Source organism: Pygoscelis adeliae, unplaced genomic scaffold (genome assembly GCF_000699105.1).
Source record: "Pygoscelis adeliae isolate BGI_AS28 unplaced genomic scaffold, ASM69910v1 Scaffold159, whole genome shotgun sequence".
Classification (NCBI taxonomy): domain Eukaryota; kingdom Metazoa; phylum Chordata; class Aves; order Sphenisciformes; family Spheniscidae; genus Pygoscelis; species Pygoscelis adeliae.
In genome coordinates, this window is record NW_008825562.1 from 873,238 (window position 1) to 894,811 (window position 21,574).

Consider the following 21,574-nt stretch of genomic DNA (forward strand, 5'->3'; position numbering starts at 1 on the left):
TTTGAAATGCATCAGCATTACCCCTGGGGCCTCATTCTGAATGGACTTATGCCCCTTGCAAGGATGACTTTCACTAAACTTAAAAAAATAGGCTTTAACATGGATTACTTAGTAACAAATGGGAAGACATTGCCTCTATGTGGGAAGGAAAAGATTGTGCAGCTCAAAAAAATTAAAGAAAAATGACAATATGATACCTAAACAATTAAATGCATCTGTAATCAAGTTCTACTACTGTTTAAAGGCTACATTTCAGTTACAGTACTAAGCAACTTCTAATTCATATGATGAGCAGATACATAAGGCAGAACAAAATCATCAATGCTTTTAGCATTAGAAAATAATTTTCTTTTAAAAATTGCTTATAGTTGAACAACTGCTCCAATATTTTAGGGAAGAAACCAGTCTTGGGAACTCCTTTTGAGGAATCAGGATTTCTTACATATTCTTGCTGATTTTTTTTTTTTTAACTATTATTCTTTAATCTTGTAGTGACAGCATTCAATTTATATTTAAATTATTTCAAGTCCCAAAACAATTTTAGCTAACTGTAGTAATTTACACCACAAAAAATATCAGCTTTCAGTGCCAGAGCCAGAAGCGACCAACGTTGATCCTAAATTCATTTTGGGATGACAACTGTAAAGTCAAATAGGTAACAAAGAAACCTCTCTGTGACACATAACAAAATATTTATCAGACAGTAATTGCTTTATATGAGCCTTTCTACCTTTTAAAATAAAACTTCTGTAGTTGACCTTTAGAGTTTGCAAGAAAGAAAACTTTTTGAAAATACATTTTATTTTAGAGCAAAAATAACTGCGTGTGCATATGATAATCAATTATCTTTCATCTTACAGAATTCTTGGCCAGCTCCTGACTGCCCTATCAGTGTACATTTACTTTTATCACACATTTAATCTCAAAAAAAGGGAAGCAATTAGTTCAGACTAAACTGCCAAACTTCATTTATTAACATGATACCTCACAATACATCCAGTTTGAAAAAAAAATTAAATATTCCTTCAAAGGATCTTTATTAAACTTCATTTTTGTGAATTAGCTTTTTCAATAGGGGTTGGAAAGTCAAGCATGCGATTTCAGGACTTTTCCTACTAAGAATGTGTACAAAGAAAAATGCCATGGCAAACGTCAAGCTGTAACTTGTCCATGTTTTTGAATCCTTTCTACACAGATTCCAAAGTGGCTCTGAAACCTACGTTGTTGTTCGTGATGATTAACCAATTTCAGGTGGACTGGACAAGTATGGAATCTGAATATAACACAGGCACCAGAATTTAGAATGTATAACCCAAGATGTTTCCAACAGGAAATTTACTGTTGACCCTGATATGTCACAGGATTTACCTGGGAACTACTGACTAGCCAAGTCCTACTGCAACCACGGAAAACTTCACTCAAAACAATAATTATTACAGAGTATATTGTTACAAAAATACAGAAGATAGCAGAAACCACACATCATTTCAGAACTTACTTATAGTCTAGAGCCCAACCTTGAATATAAATTTCCTCATTAATACAGTTACCTATTTTGTTATACTGGTACAGACCAACTATCAGTTCTTTGACTTTTCTGCAGTTTCTAGCTGACAGTTTCTCATTACTACAGTATTTCATTGTCTAAAGAGATATTTTGTTTTTAGTTTTTGATGGCTCTCTGAAAATCATCTTTTATGTGGTAAAGTTGAACATTCTGTACTCTCAAGACAAATGTTACTACATTATGGCCCTCACCTTATGGAATATGACACCGAATGATGTCTCTCTAGGTTTAGATTCTAAATTTCCAGACCTGCAAAGTCACACTTTTACCTTTATTGCCCATCTGGCAATGTCTAAAAAACCCAAGCATATTTGTACTTTCTGCTTTCAACAAAAATGTATCTTCTGGATACAAATCCAGAAGCAGAGTCTTTGTTTCTGCTGCACATTTAAAAGATGAAATGCAATATGTTTAGAATTTTTTAAATCTTCTACCAGTGGATTGCACGACTCACCACTGGCCAGCAACTTCAAGTTGAAAGTCTGATTATACAACTAACAAAGAACCACTAAAATCAACGCCATAAAGTTCAAGTTAATTTAGACCTCTACATTTGAGAAGAAATAGGCTTTTATCATTGAAATAAATGTCCTTTGGTGCCTTAAAGAACTTTTCCTTTTAAGTATACATTGCCTTATCATCAGCCTTTTAAATTACCTTTAAATACAATGATTGTATTGGGGTACAAAACTGCGCTAACATTTTTCAAAGTGTTATAACATTTCATTATTCAATACTTTATATGGAAAATTATTAGTGAAGATCTATTATGATATATATTGGCAAATGATCACTATTTAATTTATGAAGTTAACTTTATGTATACTACTGTTAAACAATTGGGAGGGTTTTCAACATGATATTCTTTCCTACATAATTTGGGAAAACTATTCTTGTGAAGACAGCATCTTAACAGTTCTATTAGAAATGAGATACTACAACCACAGAAAAACATAATCATTCCACTAAGACAGAAGTTAGTCACCAAACTTGTCCTGCCATTACAATCAAATAAACTTCCATTTCACAATAGTTCTATATGCAATTCTCCTCCTTGCTATTTGATTCCTGAACAAGCCTTATAGTACAGAAAAAGTTAGCTGATCAACTAAATTATTTCAGAAATGCTTTTTAACACTGGAAGTTCTATGAAATATATGAATATAATGTTACATAGCAATTACTTTGAGATAAAGAATATTACAGGTATTTTCAAAATTAACAACAATAACTTTTTGAAATAAGAATACTTTCTCCAAGGAAAAGTTGAATTTGCATAGACAACCATCCAAAGTTAACACTTGTTACTGTTCAGTAAATAGTCCCCAAGAAACCTACTTTTAAGAGAAAAGAATCCAATTCTTCTGCCTTTCTTCACCTGTAATTATCCCAACCTCAGATTTCAGAGCCTAATAATTCTTTCCCCCCCCCGACAAATTAACTCATTAAACCAGTTTACTTGGAAGGTACCATATGCCACAAACAAACAGAAATTTTTCCAGTGCAAAATTTTAAAAGGTGAGATTAAATTTTCAGTTGTAATTTCTTTCTAACTTCCTGTCCATGCTCACATCTATTTGCATTTCTCTTGAGCTGGTTTTGATCCATATTAATAACATTTACAGTAATTTTGACGTCCCCCCCCATTCTCAAGATGGCTTCAAACTGCTACATAAACAGATCTTAAAAAATTTTGAGCAACTCGTGCATAATTGCTTCGGAGAAGAAAAATCGAACCTCATTCTGGTTCTATAGATGCTCACATTTAAGCATAATGTAAATCTCCATCCAATTTTTTTCTGTGAATATTTTATTTCAGGAAGAGTGCAGCATATTCAAACAGACCACCGACATCAATATGAAAGATAATGACTTCCCAAAGGAATTGTAACACTTGCCTCACTGGCATCCAGCACCACAGACTAATAATCTGTAAGTAAGCCCCGAGTTTTATCACTCCAGGTACCCCATGCGATCAATAGCCAATACATAAATCCAATGGATTAAGGCTAAGACATGTACAAAATGGTATGTATCTCGTAATAAACTTAGTATGGATTTCTGTTTATGCTAAAGGACATAGAAGGAAGACATAACAATCAGGAAAGCACAGAATCATTAGAAAACTGTAGCAAAAGTAACCTTCTGGAATTGTATCCTGCAATGGTCAATGCAAGTCTAACAACACTTCAAGGAAACACAACAGAATTATTGCTGATACTAGTACATACCAGTTTGAATAAATAGCATATGAATTCTTATATAAGAGTACTTGAAAAGGGAAAGTAGGAATATCCATCAACCACTAGCACAGAACTTAATTTCCATTATCTTCATCTGCAGTAGGGGAGAATGTTAATATGTCTTCAAAACAATTAATTCAATACTAATTGGGACTGAGGAAGCTCATTCTATCTTTTATCCTAATACTGGTAGTTAAAAGGTGATTTTAATTGCCATAGTAATCAGATATAATGAAGAGCAAAACTGTTTCTGATTAAATAACATTTGCATCAGAATTGCTGTTATACGCTTTTCAGCTCCTAGAAAGCTGTCTTCAGTTCTTTTTTTCTCTCTCTTGTTCAGATATGCACATGGAAGCAATGCTGCAAGAATTTTGCAGATGTTAAATCAGATGGAAGTCATGAAAGACTACGTACAAATGTATCGTAGCCCAGTCTGCTACAGCTCTCAAAAAATAGGAAACACTGCTGAAAAACAGCTATAAAGAATGTTCTCTTTCCATAGTGCTAGTGAATGCTAAAGAAGAGAAGGGACTGTTAAGCCCTTTTCCTACAGAATTCCTCTCCTGTAATGAGAAAGAATGGTTTGTGATTTAGACTGAAATTTGGGATCTCTAGGCATGTGGGTAAGTCACTTAGGTCTTTCTATGTCTCCATAGAAACTCCAGGAAAACAGGCAAACAGAAGTACCTTTCTAGTCCGGGAAGCGTAACAAACAGATGCATAAGTAATAGCAGAGTGAAAAGAACACCAGAAAGGACCAAATATTCCCAAGCCCTACCGCTACAGCTGAGGAGATGGAGCTGACCACCCTACACTAGCATTGTCTGGAAGTAACAGAGTACAACGGTTGCCAGACCATCTTGCTATGGCTTTGACTGTATTACAGACTGACTGCACCACACATCAGTGAGAGATGTTCAGGTACTACACAATGGGAAATCCATATTAACAGAATTTTTAAAATGGAGGTTTTAATATTAAACAACATGTCTCGTTATAAATTGTTTTAAGGTGTAGTTTTAAATCAACGATATATGAAATACACTTTTTCACTAAGAAGAGTTTAAAATTTATTCTGAAAAACATTAATACAAATAAAAGTGGAATTCCATGTCAAAATAAAAAATTTACTTCTCAGCCAAATTCAACCAATTCTAACAATTTTGATAAGATTTTTTTAATTGTAATTTTTAATCAGTCTTTAAACAACCACTTTTATATGGATATTAATAGCTTCCTCTAAAACTGCTTGAGCATGTCACAGATAGGGGAAAATGGTGTTAAATTCTGAAAATATTTCTCAGACATTTTGAGGTGTTCCATAAATTGAGTACTCCATAACGCCTTGTCCATCATACTGCTTTTATAGAAAGTCACAAAAGTTGCCTTTGACTCAACCCATTACACAGCCTTTTCCGTCCAAAACAGCTCATTTGTATCAACAATTTTATCCCAAATAATGCCAAACCCATTGACTACAACTGAAGAAACAATTTCCAATAGAACTGACTTCAAGATAAACCACAGGCTCAGAAGATCTTAGTCTCATTTAATATTTAGTTTTGTTTAACCACTTAACCCTTCTGTATGTATTACTGTGCTTATTTACAAAACATAATACACGTTGATATAATGAAGTTTTCTTGAGGCAAAGAGAAGCGTACATGTTGGATAAGTTCCTACTGTATTTTCCTATATTAGACAGTGTATGTTGATTTTTTCACCTATCAGCCCACTTTCAATTTTGCATCAAAAAAATTTGTATTTTTGAAATGTGGACGTGTTTTAAGATTTAGAATTATTTAAGTTTGTACGATGCTGTCCACTGTAAATCACTTTAAAGTTTATATGGAGTTGAGAGCTTTTCTATATTTTTACATTTATCTTTACGCATTTTGGAATGTTTAGCAGGATTTATATCAGTTTACACACAGCATTTACGTGGCCTCTCAGTTACACAAAGCACAAAACACCACACTGAGTAACCTGGTCTTTAAAATATTGGCAACTCTAAGGTTACTTTATAACTAGGAATTATACAGGACAGTCCTTGATTCTGGCCACACTGCAGTTTTCTGCTCTCTCAGTTACACCAAGGAACAGATAGTAATTGTAATATTTAATTAATTCTAATTAATTCTAATCTGGATTTGCCAGTGGCCACAAAAAAGTTGTAGCTGCGTAACCAGGTAACAGCAAAAAATACTTGTTATAGAACTACACACTAAAAGGCTGGGAAATGTAGGAACCCTATTGCTCTGACCTGAAAGGCTGTAGCAATGCGTTAGAATTTTATTCTTTAAGATATAGCTAGAGAAATAACTGAAACAGAGTTAGGTTAAAACACCCTTTGGGTGAAAATCACCTTGTCAAAATGACAGCTTGAGAGGACATCTGCCTCTTTCCTCTAAGTCTTCTGTGTCACGTTCACTTAGACAAATTTGCAAACTATTTATATAAGCAGCAATGAGCATGCAGAAGTAGATGTATCAAGAAAAAAAAGAGTAGTTACTTGGCAAAAACAGTTAATTGAGTAACAATGCTGTGGAATCCAGTGGATGGAGCGATCCCCTTGCCTCCTACCATGGCAATAGAGTTGTAATATGTGAAATGGATATTTCAATATAATTAAATATTGGAAAAAATATTTTAGAAGTGTTAAACTAACTTTTTGTCACTGGTTTAGAAACGTTAGTTATTTAAATGGCAGTTTCAGTGCATTTGGCCATGTACAGTTATTCACGTATTTGCAGTTTCAGTAAAAAAGAAGTATAATGCAAAATTAAACTTTAGTTGCATCTGTTGATAGGAAAAGCCTTTCAGAAAAAAAAGCAAAATGCTATCACTATATGGAGGTATCTATGTTACTGCTAAGCATGGTCAGTATATAAAGTTATATATATAAACTTATATATGTAAAGTTATAAGCAGGCTTATAACTTTATATATATATATAAGTTTATACATACAAAGTTCATCTATACAAAGCAACAGAGTTGTTCACTAAAACTTATGCTACAGTATATTCCATGCAGCGTCACTGCCACTTCAAGCAAGGCCAAAAATAATAGGATTTGTGGTACCAGTGCAGAAACCCTCCAACCAGCCCTGGGGAAGTCACTTCAAAAACAACAGAAATCAATCAAATAAATAGCAAAACTCTGAGGCTTTGTGGCAAAGTTATGTACACAAACACACGAGAATTTTTAAAAGATTCCCACATAAATAATTTGTTTTCTATCATGGCATACAAATTACAGTACATTAATATAAATTCACTTTTAAAACTCAGAATGCAAAAAATGAAGTATTGGGAAAAACAATTTATCACAATCAGCAAATACAACAGCAAATCTAATTTATGATTTCTTAAAATATAATAGTACGTATATAGTGATGACAGAAGAAAGATTCTTCACTTGTAAATAAAACTTGTTCTCACTTTGTCCACTTCCTTGTTTTTGCAGGTTTATATATGGGTTGCCCATTTTTACCAAATCTAAACTGTGAAATTTCTGAGCAGAAAAAAACCACAAAGTTGTGACACTTGTATACTTATGTCAAGAAAGATAAAACAGCACAACCTGCTGAAACCATTGTAAATATGATTCAGTCTGGCAAATTAATGCTTAAATAGATGATATATTTGTAAGATATATTGATACAAGTGTAACTGCAGGTTCTAGAGAAATGTGGTTGCCAAACAGGAATGGAAGGTTGGCTGGCTAACATACCTTGAGGGCTGGCTGTCCACACACAAGTCATAGATTTTTCACTAGTGATGGGAAATTTAGTGATATGCCAGAAATACTAGCATTCTAAATATATGTGACACCAAACAGCATCATAAGTATTACGTGACAGTATTTCTGCACTACCGCATTATCAGTGATGGAAATTCTGACCAGTACCTTGTCTTCATGGCTCTGTGTTCACCTCCACAGTCATCCTCGTATATGTTGGAGTGAGTGTGTCTGCCTGGTCTAGTATTTCTCCGGTATTTTTCATCCTTGTATAAACTGACTTTACAGATGCTGTATATATGCCCTTGAAAGGCAGTGTTATTTCTAAACTTACCCCCATTCGATCAATCTCCAGCATACTACTATGTTAGTTTGTCATAATTATATGGTTTACTGCAACATCATCCTTACACAAAGTTAATACATCATCACATCTTCCATAAAGTTCATCACAACCAAAAAACAAACAGCATTTTGCCATGAGTATGTACCTGTTAGTCTGTTCAGTGGATAAAAAGGACAAGTGTTTTACAGCTGGGTCAGATTAGCAGATTAACACAAACACATGGAAACTGAACAAAAAATTGCAGCCTCAAGTAATCTCTTGCATAATCCAGTGTACACTTTTACCACCTCTACTTGCCTTCTGGAGTCAAAGAGGTAAAGAATAAAGCCTGTATTTTACAACCTTCTGGGAATCCGCACAGCATCAATATCACGACCACCTGATTCCTCCTGCATTCTTGCTTTACTCTCTCTTAGGGTGGCCTCATGCAAAATACAATATTCTCACAGCTGACAAGCTCAACACATTGCTTTTTATCATGCTGAAATGTCACTCTGTACTTAGGCTCCAAGCTCAACCAGATTTTCTAGCTTCTAATAGGACTGTTGGGAGAACATCCATTATAACATGGAGCCTCCAAGCCCAAAAAGACAGACGTTAATTGCCACACTACCTCGATTATAGAGACGTTTACAGAATGAAATTAACAAAGCAAGTAAGATACTCCTTCTTGGAAGTAAATCCATATGAAAAAAAAAAAATCAATTAACTGCTACAAACGAAAACAAGGCAATAATTCACAACAGAACGCCTTGAAAGGAACATTACACATTAAGTGGCAGATACGGAATTACAGGATCAGGTAAGCTAAACCAAAACAGAATTTTCACTGAAAAAGTTAACCTTTTTTTTCAGCTTTCAAAGCAGACAGCAAGTATTTTTCATATTGATCAGGAATAGCCTTCAGTTTGTTACTCCTTACTTACTTTTTCTTTTAACAAATCTCTCCACTAAAAGTGATGTCTTACCTTTGTTCATATCAATCAACTGCTGCTTCTTCTTCTGTCGCTCCAGTTTCTCTCGTTCAGCCTTCTCTTTTGCCAATTTGGCTCTCTTCGTTTTCTCCTCCATTTCTCTTCTTTTGTTGTTTTCTTTTAATGCCTCCTGCATTAGATAAAATGAACATGGGTGTCTATATACTGAGGAAAACTAGAAAGAATAACAAAAGTAACCTTGTTTGCACAGATACTGTATTTATGTCCAATGGGGGAGTGGGAAAACAGGGACTGGCACCCAACGCTTCAAGCATCTTCAGAAACCTTAGAGGGAACATAACTTACCATAGTATTTGTACACATTAGCATTATTAGATAATCAGAAGAATGAAAATTGAAATAGCTTTGCATTTATGGTGAATGAAAAAGTTCCAAATTTTTTTAGCATGCTTGTATTTTTTTTTTTCTATTAATACTGTAAGTCTAACTTAAACCTGTATCTTGCTGTTAGGAGGGATGAGTGGGGATGAAGCCAAGTTCCCACTATAATGGACTTCAATTACAAGTAATTGAACCTCAGTTACTAAAATTTAAGCTACAATTCCTCAGACATTTTTGTTGAAATATCCAAAGCAGTCTGGATCACTTACATACACAAAACACATCAAAAGTAATGGAAAACAGTTGAATTTGTAGATTAAAATTCCAAATCTGAAGTATCTGAGTCAACACAACCTACCAAACTAAAAACTGCAAACGTAAGAGAACATCCCTGGCTTAAAACAAAAAAACCAAACGAACAAAAAAATCACTTCCCATGGTCTTGCCTCCATCCAGTCTAGAAGATATCCTCCTTTTCCAAAGGAGGTTAATCTCGATTTCTTGCTGTGGTGGGTTGACCTTGGCTGGCTGCCAGACAGCCACCTAGCCACTCTCTCTCTCACCCTCCTCAAGAGGATGGGAAGAGAATAAGATGAGAAGCTCACGGGCTGAGATGAAGACAGGGAGATCGCTCACCAATTACTGTCAAGGGCAAAACACTTGAGGAAGGTCAATTTAATTTATTGCCAATTAAAATACAGTTGGATGGTGAGAAACAAAGACAAAAAACACCTCTCCCCCCTCCCCCTTCTTCTCAGGCTCAACTTCACTCCTTCATTCCCAACTCCTCTATGCCCACACACACACTCTGAGGGATGCAGCGGGGATGGGGGAGAATGGGGGGTTGCAGTCAGTCCATAACAGTTCCTCTCTGCCACTCCTTCCCCCTCACGCTTTTCACCTGCTCCAGCGCGGGTCCTCCCTGCAGGCTACAGTCTTTCAGGATAAACCTGCTCCAGTGTGGGTCTTCTCCATGGGCTGCAGGGAAATCCCTGCTCCAGCACCTGGAGCACTTCCGTCCCCTCTTCTTCTCTGGCCCTGGTGCTCCCAGGGCTGTTCCTCACACTTTTCCCCCCCACTCCTCACTGCCGTACAACATTTTGCCCTTTCTTAAACAGGTTTTTACACAGGCACCACCAGCTTCACTGCTGGGATCGGCTGTGCCCTGCGGTGGGGCTGTTGTGGAGCCATCCGGAACCAGCCGGAACCGTCTGTGTCTGGCACGGGGCAGCCCCGGCCTCTCCTCACAGAGGAGGCCCCTGCAGCCCCCCGCTGCCAGCACCTGGGCACGCAAACCCATTACACTTACTCACCACTTCTTTGCACAAATACCTTCATAACTCCTATTACATTGCTTGCTCTCTCAAAGAGGAGAAATATTTGAATATCCTTAAGCTGTTCCCTGAGATCCTAAATTTCTCCTTAGTTTCGCCTTTCCTAAGATTCATTTATCATGAAGAAATTCACTGAAATCCATCATGATGGAATTTCACCTCATGTCACAGACAGACTTGATAAACGTCAGGGATAATTTTCTTATTTATATTCACAACAGTTACAGATTTATTGCTTCCTTTCCTCTCCAACTCACAGTATACTAGCATCCTCTACCTACAAGTACTGTAGGTCCAGGTGATTTTGGGAGTCCCAGCACATCATGTCCAACAAGTACTAACAACAGTAAAGAAGATACTGGATCCAAAAATGTCCAGAATTAACACAGCACATGCTCATTAATGATGTTTCAGCTTAAAAAGCTGAACAGTCAAATACTTACTAAGCACAGGGCATAAGATAAATGGTTTCCATGTCAATGTTTACTTTATTTCCTACACAATTTAATCATGCCTTAAAACTAGGAAAATCATGTATGTTCACAAATACAAACAAAGAAGAAGATTTCTTTGGGGATGTCTTTGTAAATATCCAAGACAATATATCAGTTATTATTCCACATGTAAAATTTCCTTAAGAAATTTGGGGCAGACTCATATTACACACAGTTCAATATATTCCTCAGAAATGACATTTCAAATGTGTAAAAATGAAGATGCCTATTCACCTTACTGCACACATGCTAGGAAGGAACTACGGACGACTGTCACTTCCAAACCAAAATCCTATCTAAAGCACCTTTAAGGGTTAAGATTTATATAAATTATATCAGTATTTGGTAATCCAAGACTCCCAAATGCTCACTCAAGCAAGGGACAGCATTTTTCAGTGTGCATATGCCATTTCAAAGAGCATACTGAGGTAAAATACTACATAGAGCCCCTTCCATAATAGCTGAAGCTGTTTTGCAGAGATGCTGGATACCGCAGCTACCAGTGACATTACTTGTGGATGCACTTGAAAATTGGACAAAGAACTGCATTTGCTGTACCATCACATAACCAATCGCACTGAGAAACACCTTTTCTTTCAGAAAAGAGAAAAGAGAATTAAAGGAGAAAATCAATGTTTTATCCTTTCTGGTTTTGGACAGTTCTGTCTCTGCACATTCAATCACACTTGACAGAGATTTCATTTTACTGCAACTTCACCGGCTGTAATGAAAGTAAATGCCCACAATCTTATGAGAGAAAGCAAAGAAGAAATGTCATGGCTGAACTAGTAGCCCACTAGCCATTGACATACTATGATTAGATCATAGATTCTGTCACATTTTCTAACAGGAAGACTGCAGTAGACTGAACTAAACAAGCTCTAAAGTTATTCTATCTGGAAATTCACTTTGAGCCAGACTCTACAAGTCCCAGCTGAAGGGAGATTATATGAAAATACAGATTGCAGTTCATAAAATATGCTGGTTACCAATGATGATTCAAACAAAAGCCATTCAAAAGAAAGGTTTAATCTTCCTGAAGAACGGTAAAATAACAAAGTACTGATAACTGTGTGCGAGAGTGCCTATCTTCATCTACCTACACCCATCCCTTCGTATACATGCATATCTACATACAAACAAACAAAAAACCCAAAACCCACCATTCCAACACATGCAGCACAGGAAGCACAGAGAGGCCAGAGGGGCCTGTCCATTATTCTTCAAAATGCACATTTCCTAGTATTTTATTTTCTTCCAGACCATAAATGCTTTTAGAGTATCTTCACATATAGTTTCTTTCCAGAGACTATAAAGGAAGAGTTGGGGACAGCAAGTAAAAAATCCACTAAGTGCTAACCTGAAATACCAGAGCTTTTCAAAACAACCTGTTGCTACAACAGGCACAGGTTGCAGCAAAGGGGCATGAGCACCTGGCACTTTCTGCAGTGGTCAAATTGGGCACTCTGCAAGGCAGGAGAGAGAAACCCCAGCAGGGCATCACACAAACACGCCTCTGGGGCTCCTGGTCCCTAGGTCGGCCATTTCAGAACTAACACTGCAATGCAGCACTGCACACATACAGCTTCAGAAGCATTTTCATAACAACATAAAAGGGTTACTCTAGAGAGAGAAAAAAAAAAAAAAAAAGCATCTTATCCGCTCTTAGCTTTGCTTCATCTGTATGGTAAGTGCTTGCTAACAGCCCTAGTATTTCTGATTAGTATTTAGTGGATTCTTTCCTGCCATCCCCAATTCTCTTGAACCTCCTACCCACCCAAATAGTTTTATGCCACATTCCTTGAAATTTAACATACCTTCTTTTCATCTACATACCAATTCAAAATGAATATTGTGAAAAAAAGAACAAGGATGATCTATCTGAATCATCACCATCGTTTAGTGCATGCAATCCCTTTTCATTCATAAAGTGTCTCAGAACCAAACCACCTGGAACATACTTGTTTGTTATTACTCTCCATCAGGCAGTCTGACTCTTAACCATTTCCTATTTGTTATGTCATTTACTACTGTACGTTTAGTCAGAGTTGGATGAAAGCCTGAAATAAATCATTTGCAAGAACATACTCCCAGATGTTTCAAGTTATGTGCAGAAAGCAAAATAAATATTCATCTGTATTTATAAACATACTTTATATTTGAATTAATATTGCTAACAAATTTGATCATAGTTTTTCAAAGCTGTAAATAAAGGTAAAGAGAATTTTGACTCAGATGTATAGTGGTTTCTATAGCATTTGCTCTGCCTGAATTATACCACCAATCCTTTAACTTTCCTTTTCTACAGTTTTACTGCAAAGGGTTATTTTTCTCTCTCATGTGGCTTCGATTACTTCATTCTTTACTATTTCTTCACTTTCTAGACTTCCAGACTGTGGACGAGCCTAACAATTTCTAATACAAAGGCAACATGATTCTGCACCTGCCTTACCACGGTGTTATTTGGGCCCCACCAATCTAAAGTTAAGCCTTAAGTTAAAATAAGTCTGGACATCATCTCATGCTTTCACCTCTCTTTTCTTTGGCATACTTTTATACTCCTCTATACCTATTATCTTCCAAACTCCTGAGTTTCAGTGGACTTCTAATACAGAACAGTGCTATTTCGGGTTATCAGGTTACTCTTAAGTTTCGAATGCCAGTGATATCCTTTCTGTGTAGGTTTGCAGGCTAAATTACCTGATCACTAAAAGGTAGAGATCAGTTTGAATACTAAAAAAATTAGCTCTGTAATTGGCATTGCTTTTAAAGGGGGGGGGAGGGGGCGTGGAGGGGGAATATCAGCAGTTTTGTTACTGCAAAGTAGCTCAACAGTGACAAAGTACATACTGGTGTTCATAGGTATACACTACACAACTATATTTATTCCTTAAAGGATAAAAGCAAACTAATATAACAGTTACCAATCAGACAAATGTCACAAAGCAAGAAGCAATCCACAGTTAAGAATAAAAGCCTTGCCAACAGCTTTGGAAAACATTTTGAAAAGTATTCATCTAGATACTGTCTTTTCAAAACATCTAAGTGCATGCAAAAACTGAAATAATTTTCAAGTGAATCTCATCATTCATAAATATTTTAATGTATACAACCCCTTTTTTTGATGTGCTATTCATGACCCCCTGTATTTTTCGTTGGTGTACAACAGCATGCAGTTTTGCTAATTCAACTGTAAATTAAAAGTTAGAGAAAGTTTGAGTGTGGAGTTGTTTGGTTTTTTTAATAAAAACAAAACCAATTTATTGTCTCTCCTAGCAGAGAAATAGATTCAGCAAGGAATATTCCCTCTTGTTAAGGGAGCTAGCTGAAGGGGCATGTAGCTTGATGTTCCCCCTTGTGTTTATTAGGATTCACTGAAGTAAGGCTCTTGTACTCAGGACTGCCAGTTTATAGCTTGGTTTCCTTAAGAAGCAAATAAAAAATTAATGTGTCTCTTGCATTCTGTACATATCTTAAGTTTTGAGAGACAAACAGATATTCACACACCAACATGGTTGTAAATAGACTCTCAAAGGTAAATTATTAAAAACAAGAAGAAAGAAAACAAACTGTAATGCACAAATCTCCTTGGATATTAAAGATGCAGTTGGCTACAAAGCGGTCACGCACCAATAATGAAGGCTGCCTGTGATCCCTCAGGCCCTCCCTAAATTTGCCTTGCAACTGCAAAATATGTGAAGTTCCAGCGAAAAAAAAAATAAAATAATCTTTTTCAGTCATAACTCATTAGGAACAACGAACTCAGATTAACTGAAGTTAATCTACAGAAATAAAGAGAGTTAAAATACAGCAGATTGAACAATCAGTTTACATACAAAAGAAAGACCTTTCCTGAGTATTTCTTGGAGGATAACATATTCAAATACCTTGTTATCTTTATGAAAATAATGGAAAAGAGATGCAATGAGCTGGTATTAAACAAGAGCAGACAAATTGAATTTCCTGATGGGTGGGCATGAAACAGTAAGTAGAAAAGATTATGTTTGGGATATTGCTCCATGGTTCATGCATCAGGGCCATTACATGTGACTTGAAATGTCTTTGGCATGCCATTACAGAATAAGTTTTTTGGCAAGTGTAGCTGCTGTTGTATATTCAGGTAGGGAGAAGGGTTTTGCTGCCGGCTAATCGGCTGTGTTGCAAAAACACTTAAAACTGTCCAGCAGCATAAGGTGGAAGAGGTTTTCAGTGTTTACTGAATCAAGTTCAAGGCTACCAATGAAAAACTATATTGTATGTCAATTACTTAACAATATATATTTGAATAATTACTAAATACCCCTCAAGTGGACAGATTTGGGACTGTTTTAATAGCTCCTTTAAATCATTATTTGGATACCAGAATAAACATGCATGCCTAATTCAGGTTATTCCTGAAAAAGAAGAGCTGAAATATATACTTACACACCAACAAAACTGTATTATTGTCATTATAAAAAAAAATTTTAAAAATCCTAGAAAAACAAATGTGAGCCGTTTTGGGTACAATCTGAGCAGAGAAACAAAGGCCCACAGCAGATGAATTATTGTTTTGTTCAAAAAAAGTGATCTTTCTGGATCAAGGAAAAACAAATCAATAGGTTGGCTCTTCTTGTTTCTTCCCTCATCATTCCCTGCAACTGGAAGGATAGAGGAGGACACTACTTGTCCTCCTGATCCCTTAACCAGTCATCCCAAGGCCCTGAAGCCTCTTTAATTGCCCTCGGACTTCAGGTTGCAACTTCATCGCTGCCTACCTGAAAAATCAATAATGGATAATCATCTGAGGGCCGTACCAGGGTAGGAATTTTTGTCTTCACATCTTTACCTGGGCCCCAGGGAGGCAGCAGACTTCCCTAAGAAGTGGGTCTGGTCTGCATATTGGGCCTTCGGTTCCCTTCAGAAGGGAGTCTCCTATGACAACGACCCATCTTTTTTTCTTTATGGAAGCAGTTTTGACGCAGGGCGTAGGCCAACTTAACCTCGGCGACACCTCCAAACTAGATGAACCATTGTCCTCATGATTGTTCGGTTCCACTTGCAGAGCCTCATACCTATTATGCCAAGGCACCTGGGAAGGTGGGGTAGTCACAGAGGAGATGCGCCTGCCGCGCCGGGCAGGAACTTGTCGCCATTGCCCCCATCCCTTAAGTCAGGGAATCCTCCGTATCATGCGTCCTGTCTGCCTGTCAGGGAAGGCAGGGTGCGATTCCAGTAGTCTACCTCTCTCCCTCGCTCTCCCTGATACTCCTCAACCCACTCACCTCCTCCCGGAGCTCTGTCACTAAGCAGAGGAGTTCCTCTCCCTGGGCGCACCTCCCACAGGTGTGCTCACTGCTGCCGCCTGGTACTGGCATACGAGCAGGGCACACCCTGCAGCCTGACACCTGGGTGGCAGCGTGTTCCCACCACAGCTCTGTCTGGGAAGCTGCATCAGTCATGGTGGGTGCAGAGCTTAGAGAGGCCATGGCTTTCTGCAGGGTGGATACCATTGCTCCCTGGTTGAGCTGGCAGAGCTTCAGCACCCTTCCTGCACACCCTGCCGTGCAAACTGATGTGCCACACCCGTTTGCCCACCCTATTTGCAGCGCTCCTGGTCACTAGCACTCCCTAAGGGCTTCTTTTATGGGGGGGGAGGACTTGGCCGCCATTGGTCCTGGCCCTACCCAGGTCTCGTCAGCCACTGTCGCGTGAGCTCCCAACTCCTGGCAGGTCTCTCAGCTCCCCCGGTTCAGGAACCCCCCCTGTGCACAACGCTAGGACGCTCTGCTGCGGATCATCCCGGCACCAGAGCTGCTCACCTCAGCAACTGAGATAAATATTGATATTGATAAATATTGATATAAAGTATTTAAATAACAAAATAAAACTGCCTGGGTTTGAAAGACTTTGCATGCTTCCTTCAAGACAGGGCTGATGGACGATCAGAAGAAAGTGTTCTAGAGGTTGTGTGGCATTACACTCCAAAGAAATGATAAATGTGGAAAAAAACCCCAACATTGAAGGGATACGCTTATTCATCTGCAAATTTTTCTTGAGGTTTCTTACACCTTCCACTTCATGCTTCATATTATATTTTGACAGAATAATCCAATTCTATTAGCTTGCTTTTCCTAAATGTGATAAGCAAGCAAATATTAACTTAAGGAAGTGAATGAGCTATGATTTACTACAACATCAGCAAGCTAATTGAAGATGCAATAATGCAGCGATCAATCCGAAATCACAATTAAGACAAACATGGATTCAAAGTACCAAATTACCTTAATATGATATATGAACAAACAGAATGATGAGGCTAAGACTATATGAAACACCCTTGTGGAGATTTTAGAGAGAAGTCAGATTCCTTCTAACTCATGACAGCTTTTTAGAAATATGTTAGGTGCAGATGTGAGCATCTGTAGCCTGTAAGCATCTTCTATGGAAAGGTCTCTTCGACTTAGAACCTTGCCAAAGGTAGTCACCTAGAGCAGGTAATAAAGTCTGCTGGTTTACAAGAGGTTTTCAACATCTGGGTTAGATTCACATCATAAGTATTATGACAGTCAAACTCCCAAACTATGCCTGGTTTCCAGAGTGGAATGAGGATTCAAAATCCTCATTTAAATATTATAAACTTCCAAGATAAAGCCTGGGAACAATGAGATTACTCGGTTAGACTCACTGCCATCAGCACTGAATGGAGAGTCTGTTTAAAACTATCAAATGGAAAATTGTAAAGAAAAGTTTTTAATCCTGTTCCTTACCAAGATTAGGAAACTTAACTTCATAGTTTCCTCTAGACCATGTTTTCCTGTATTACTTCTGAAAATATTACTTGATCAAAGGCATCACTACCGTGAAATACGACATCTATTGCTTTTACCCCATCCACAAGGGCAATCATGTCACCACAAAAACAAGTTAGACTTGTTGGAAACAAATCCCAACCCCATCTATGCTGCCTGTTATTTTATACTTGCCTACCTTTAAGTGCTTGCACATGCAGTGTACTGCAGTTCAATTTAATTACTTTTATTATTATTTATTTTTACATCTTTTGGATATCTTCCAAGAGAAATGTCACCCTTTTATATCATGAATAGAGTAGCTACTTATCTAGCAGTACTAACAGCTTGTTAATAAAGTTGGAGTTACTGCTCCTATGTGAATTCTTTCGCTTCTGATTCCATTACTTATAAACTTCCCTAGCCTACACCTAATTCCTGATTTGTTCATTATCATGACTTAAAAAAAAAAAAAAAAAAAATCTCCTCAGCAGTAGCTAGATGTATACACTCAGATGAGAATTTAGAGAGCTTGCAAAAGGGTCTTTTTGTGGGGTTTTGGGGCGGGGGGGAAGAAGGGCTTGCGATATACTGCCTGTTAGTAAGGACAATGTTTCATTTTTTATATTGCCTCCTGGGAAATTTTGCTGGAGAAAATACTTCTTGCTCATTATTCTTTATTTTTTCATAGCTTCCTGCTAGCTAGAAACTGTTATCTTTCAGATTACATTAAAGAACTGTTACTTTTTAGGCAGAAGGGGGAAACTATTCCCAGACAAATAACCAGGGAGAACAATGAATAAATACAGCCTTTCTTTGAAACCACTCCTGAATTACAAACTCAATTTGTGAGTTTGAAAGCTGGGAATTTAGTTTGACTATGTATTGCATTTCATAGTAAATCATGTTTATTATGTATTAATTTATGTATTGTATAGTCCTTGATTTATATTATTGTAGCCAGTGACCTGCTGTATTCAAGGGACATTCCAAAAAAGCCACAGAAAAAAAATGTTCCTGAGTCACGGAGCTTGAAGTTTACTTTGAAGCAAGTTACAAGCAAGCAAGTATTAGAAAGAAAAGCTCTTACAGATACATTTATACTCAAGATGCTGAATCCACCGTGATGAAAGTTTTTTCTTACTAAGGCAATATAACGGATGTCTGGTACAGGGCATCAATCTTATAAAACCTTGAAAGACCAGGGTAGTGGTCACCCAATAAAAAGTGTTTAGTTTACTGATCACTTGATGTGTCTTACAATTTTGGGGAGATTTTCACTTTCTGGATCTTGTATTACAGGGTTACTGTAAGAGATCCCAGCCACACAGTAATCAATAGTCAGTGTTGATATGAAATAAACTGCCCTTTTGTAAGTCTTTTACAAGAACCCATCTCTCACACTGCCAGTTGATGAGTTACTCACATCTGCTTAAGTATTTACTTATACTAGAATACAACCCTTTTTCCCTAAGTACATTTATAATGTAATTTAAAGATTTAATTCCTTATTCAAAGGGCTGCATTTACACAAATGTGAGGGAAGCAATAACCACTGATAAAACTGTCTACCAGATTAAAAAAAAAAAAATCACTTCACTGAAGGAAAAAAGCTTCTCTGCATTTCATAACAACTATGCCCATAGATGCCTGTTACTGCTTCAAATTTTACCCAAATTATTATAGGCATTATTACAACATTGGTTTTTTAGACTCAAAATTCACCTTTAAGACTGTCTGCATTGAAGGGGGAGCCCACAGAGCAAACAAAACCTGAAACATTTAAGAACTGTATGAGAAAAAAGAACATTTCCTATCTAATGTAACATATCCTATCTAATTTCCTATCTAATTCATACAACTTCCACGAAGCACACAATCTGATTAAAAGGAAGTTTATGTCAATTTGCAAATGTAGGCATGACAGATTTGGTGGATATTTTTAAATACTCTAGCACCAACAGAAACAAACATTCAGAAAGTGACAGATTAAAAATATTTCAGATCATTTGATATAAACTCTGTGAGGCAGCAGGTTAAAGTGAAGAACCAAAACAGAAAAGAACAAACTGGCATCTTGCTTCAGGCAACTGATTAATCATTATTTGATAAGAGCCTGAAACTGCATCAAACCAAAATGTATCAGGTTGCAATTGTCCTCAAGGACAATAGAAATTTGTGTTTACTTTCAATGGAAGAAAGGACTAAATCAATAAAATCTAAAAAACATTTCTTCTTCAAAATAGTCCTAAATATAAAAGGTATATTATTATTCAGTGGATCTACTATTTCCACCACAAAGAGGACGAAAAAAACCCAATCCAACAAAAACCCCTTATTGCTACTTGTGACTCAATTTCTCTGTAATCGTCAGCTCCAAGACAAACATAAATGCACCTTCCCCCCCCCCCCCTCTTTTTTTTACCATTTGCAAAGGAAAGTCATGCTGAAGTACTTTACTTATTTCTTGTGATATGCCTTGAATACAATGAGGTTATCAAGACATACTTAAGCACAAAAATCAAAGAAGTAAACATAGACAGAGGCAATACAAGTACCAGGAAAAATCTAGTTAAAAGTTCACTTCAAAGGTTTAAATATTCTGCCTAATCTTAGGACAAAAAAACCCAAAAAACAGAACAAAACACAACTGAGCAAGAAGCAGTACAGCCATCAGGGACCATGAGGGACAAGATTTCTAACTGCAAGAGGTAGAGGGGTAAAGTGATGCAAACTTTATTTCATTGTCTCACCACACCCTTGACTCTAATTATGTTACCTGCAAAACTGGTTAGAGAAGACGGGGGATAAAATGGGAGCAGATATAAAATAATAAATAAGTAAACTGTTTCTTCTATCTGCATCTCTAGGTTGATTCACTATATTGCAGCTCAATGAACTTAAATGGCTCACAAGGAACATTTGGTTACATGATTTGGCTATTTGCAATCATATGATGGCCAGTTTTAATGGTGTCACTTAGACTGCGAATTCCTAACTACGCAGTGCTTTTTTCTCCTCCATCATAGAACAGGCCAAAAAATAATTATTCTCTCTCACATGAAGGCAGACAGATGTTGATAAAAATTAAGGACAAAAGATTAATTTGTTACTTGACTGGAAACTTTGTATCTGGACAGTTTTTAAGACATAAAACAATGAACAACAAAATGTCCACAAATAAGTCAATTTCTGAGGTAATTGTCTATCGCTGGGAAAAGTAGGAAGTGTTCCAACGGCAATCAATATGTCTCACAAAGAAACTGAGGAAGGTCAGCTACTGCATCAGCTCACACTGCCTCGATATAGTTTCCTTTCCTACTGTTGTTTAGGGATAACAAATTAACAACTTACGTATATGGAAAATGTTGTTGGAAAAAAACTTGAAAAGAAACAACTGGACCCAAAGGAATCTCACTGTATTGCTGATACACTTTGATCAGAAGAACGAAAGATGAAAAAACAACATTGACTGTTCCAGGAAATTTTTTTCTCATATACTCTACACCTTGTCATTCAGCCTAACAATTTCTGAATGTTTGGACTAAGTGGAGATGCATTTATTACTATTTCTGTCCAACTTGCTGTATTGGGTTTGCGTGGCAAGGTTTTGGTAGCGGTGGGGCTACAGGGGTGGCTTCTGTGAGAAGCTGCTAGAAGCTTCCCCTACGTCCGATAGAGCCAATGCCAGCCGGCTCCAAGACAGACCTGCCGCTGGCCAAGGGCAAGCCCATCAGGGACAGTGGTAGCGCCGCTGG

The 21,574-nt window shown here is 37.2% G+C and overlaps 1 protein-coding gene across 1 annotated transcript in view; it reads right to left on the reverse strand.

Moving 5' to 3' along the window:
* The window catches only part of DIAPH2 (diaphanous-related formin 2), a 260,532-nt gene that overhangs the window by 78,306 nt on the left and 160,652 nt on the right, over positions 1–21,574 (reverse strand). The window contains 1 exon segment of the mRNA XM_009332394.1: positions 8,871–9,006. Coding sequence (XP_009330669.1) covers positions 8,871–9,006 — 136 coding nt within the window.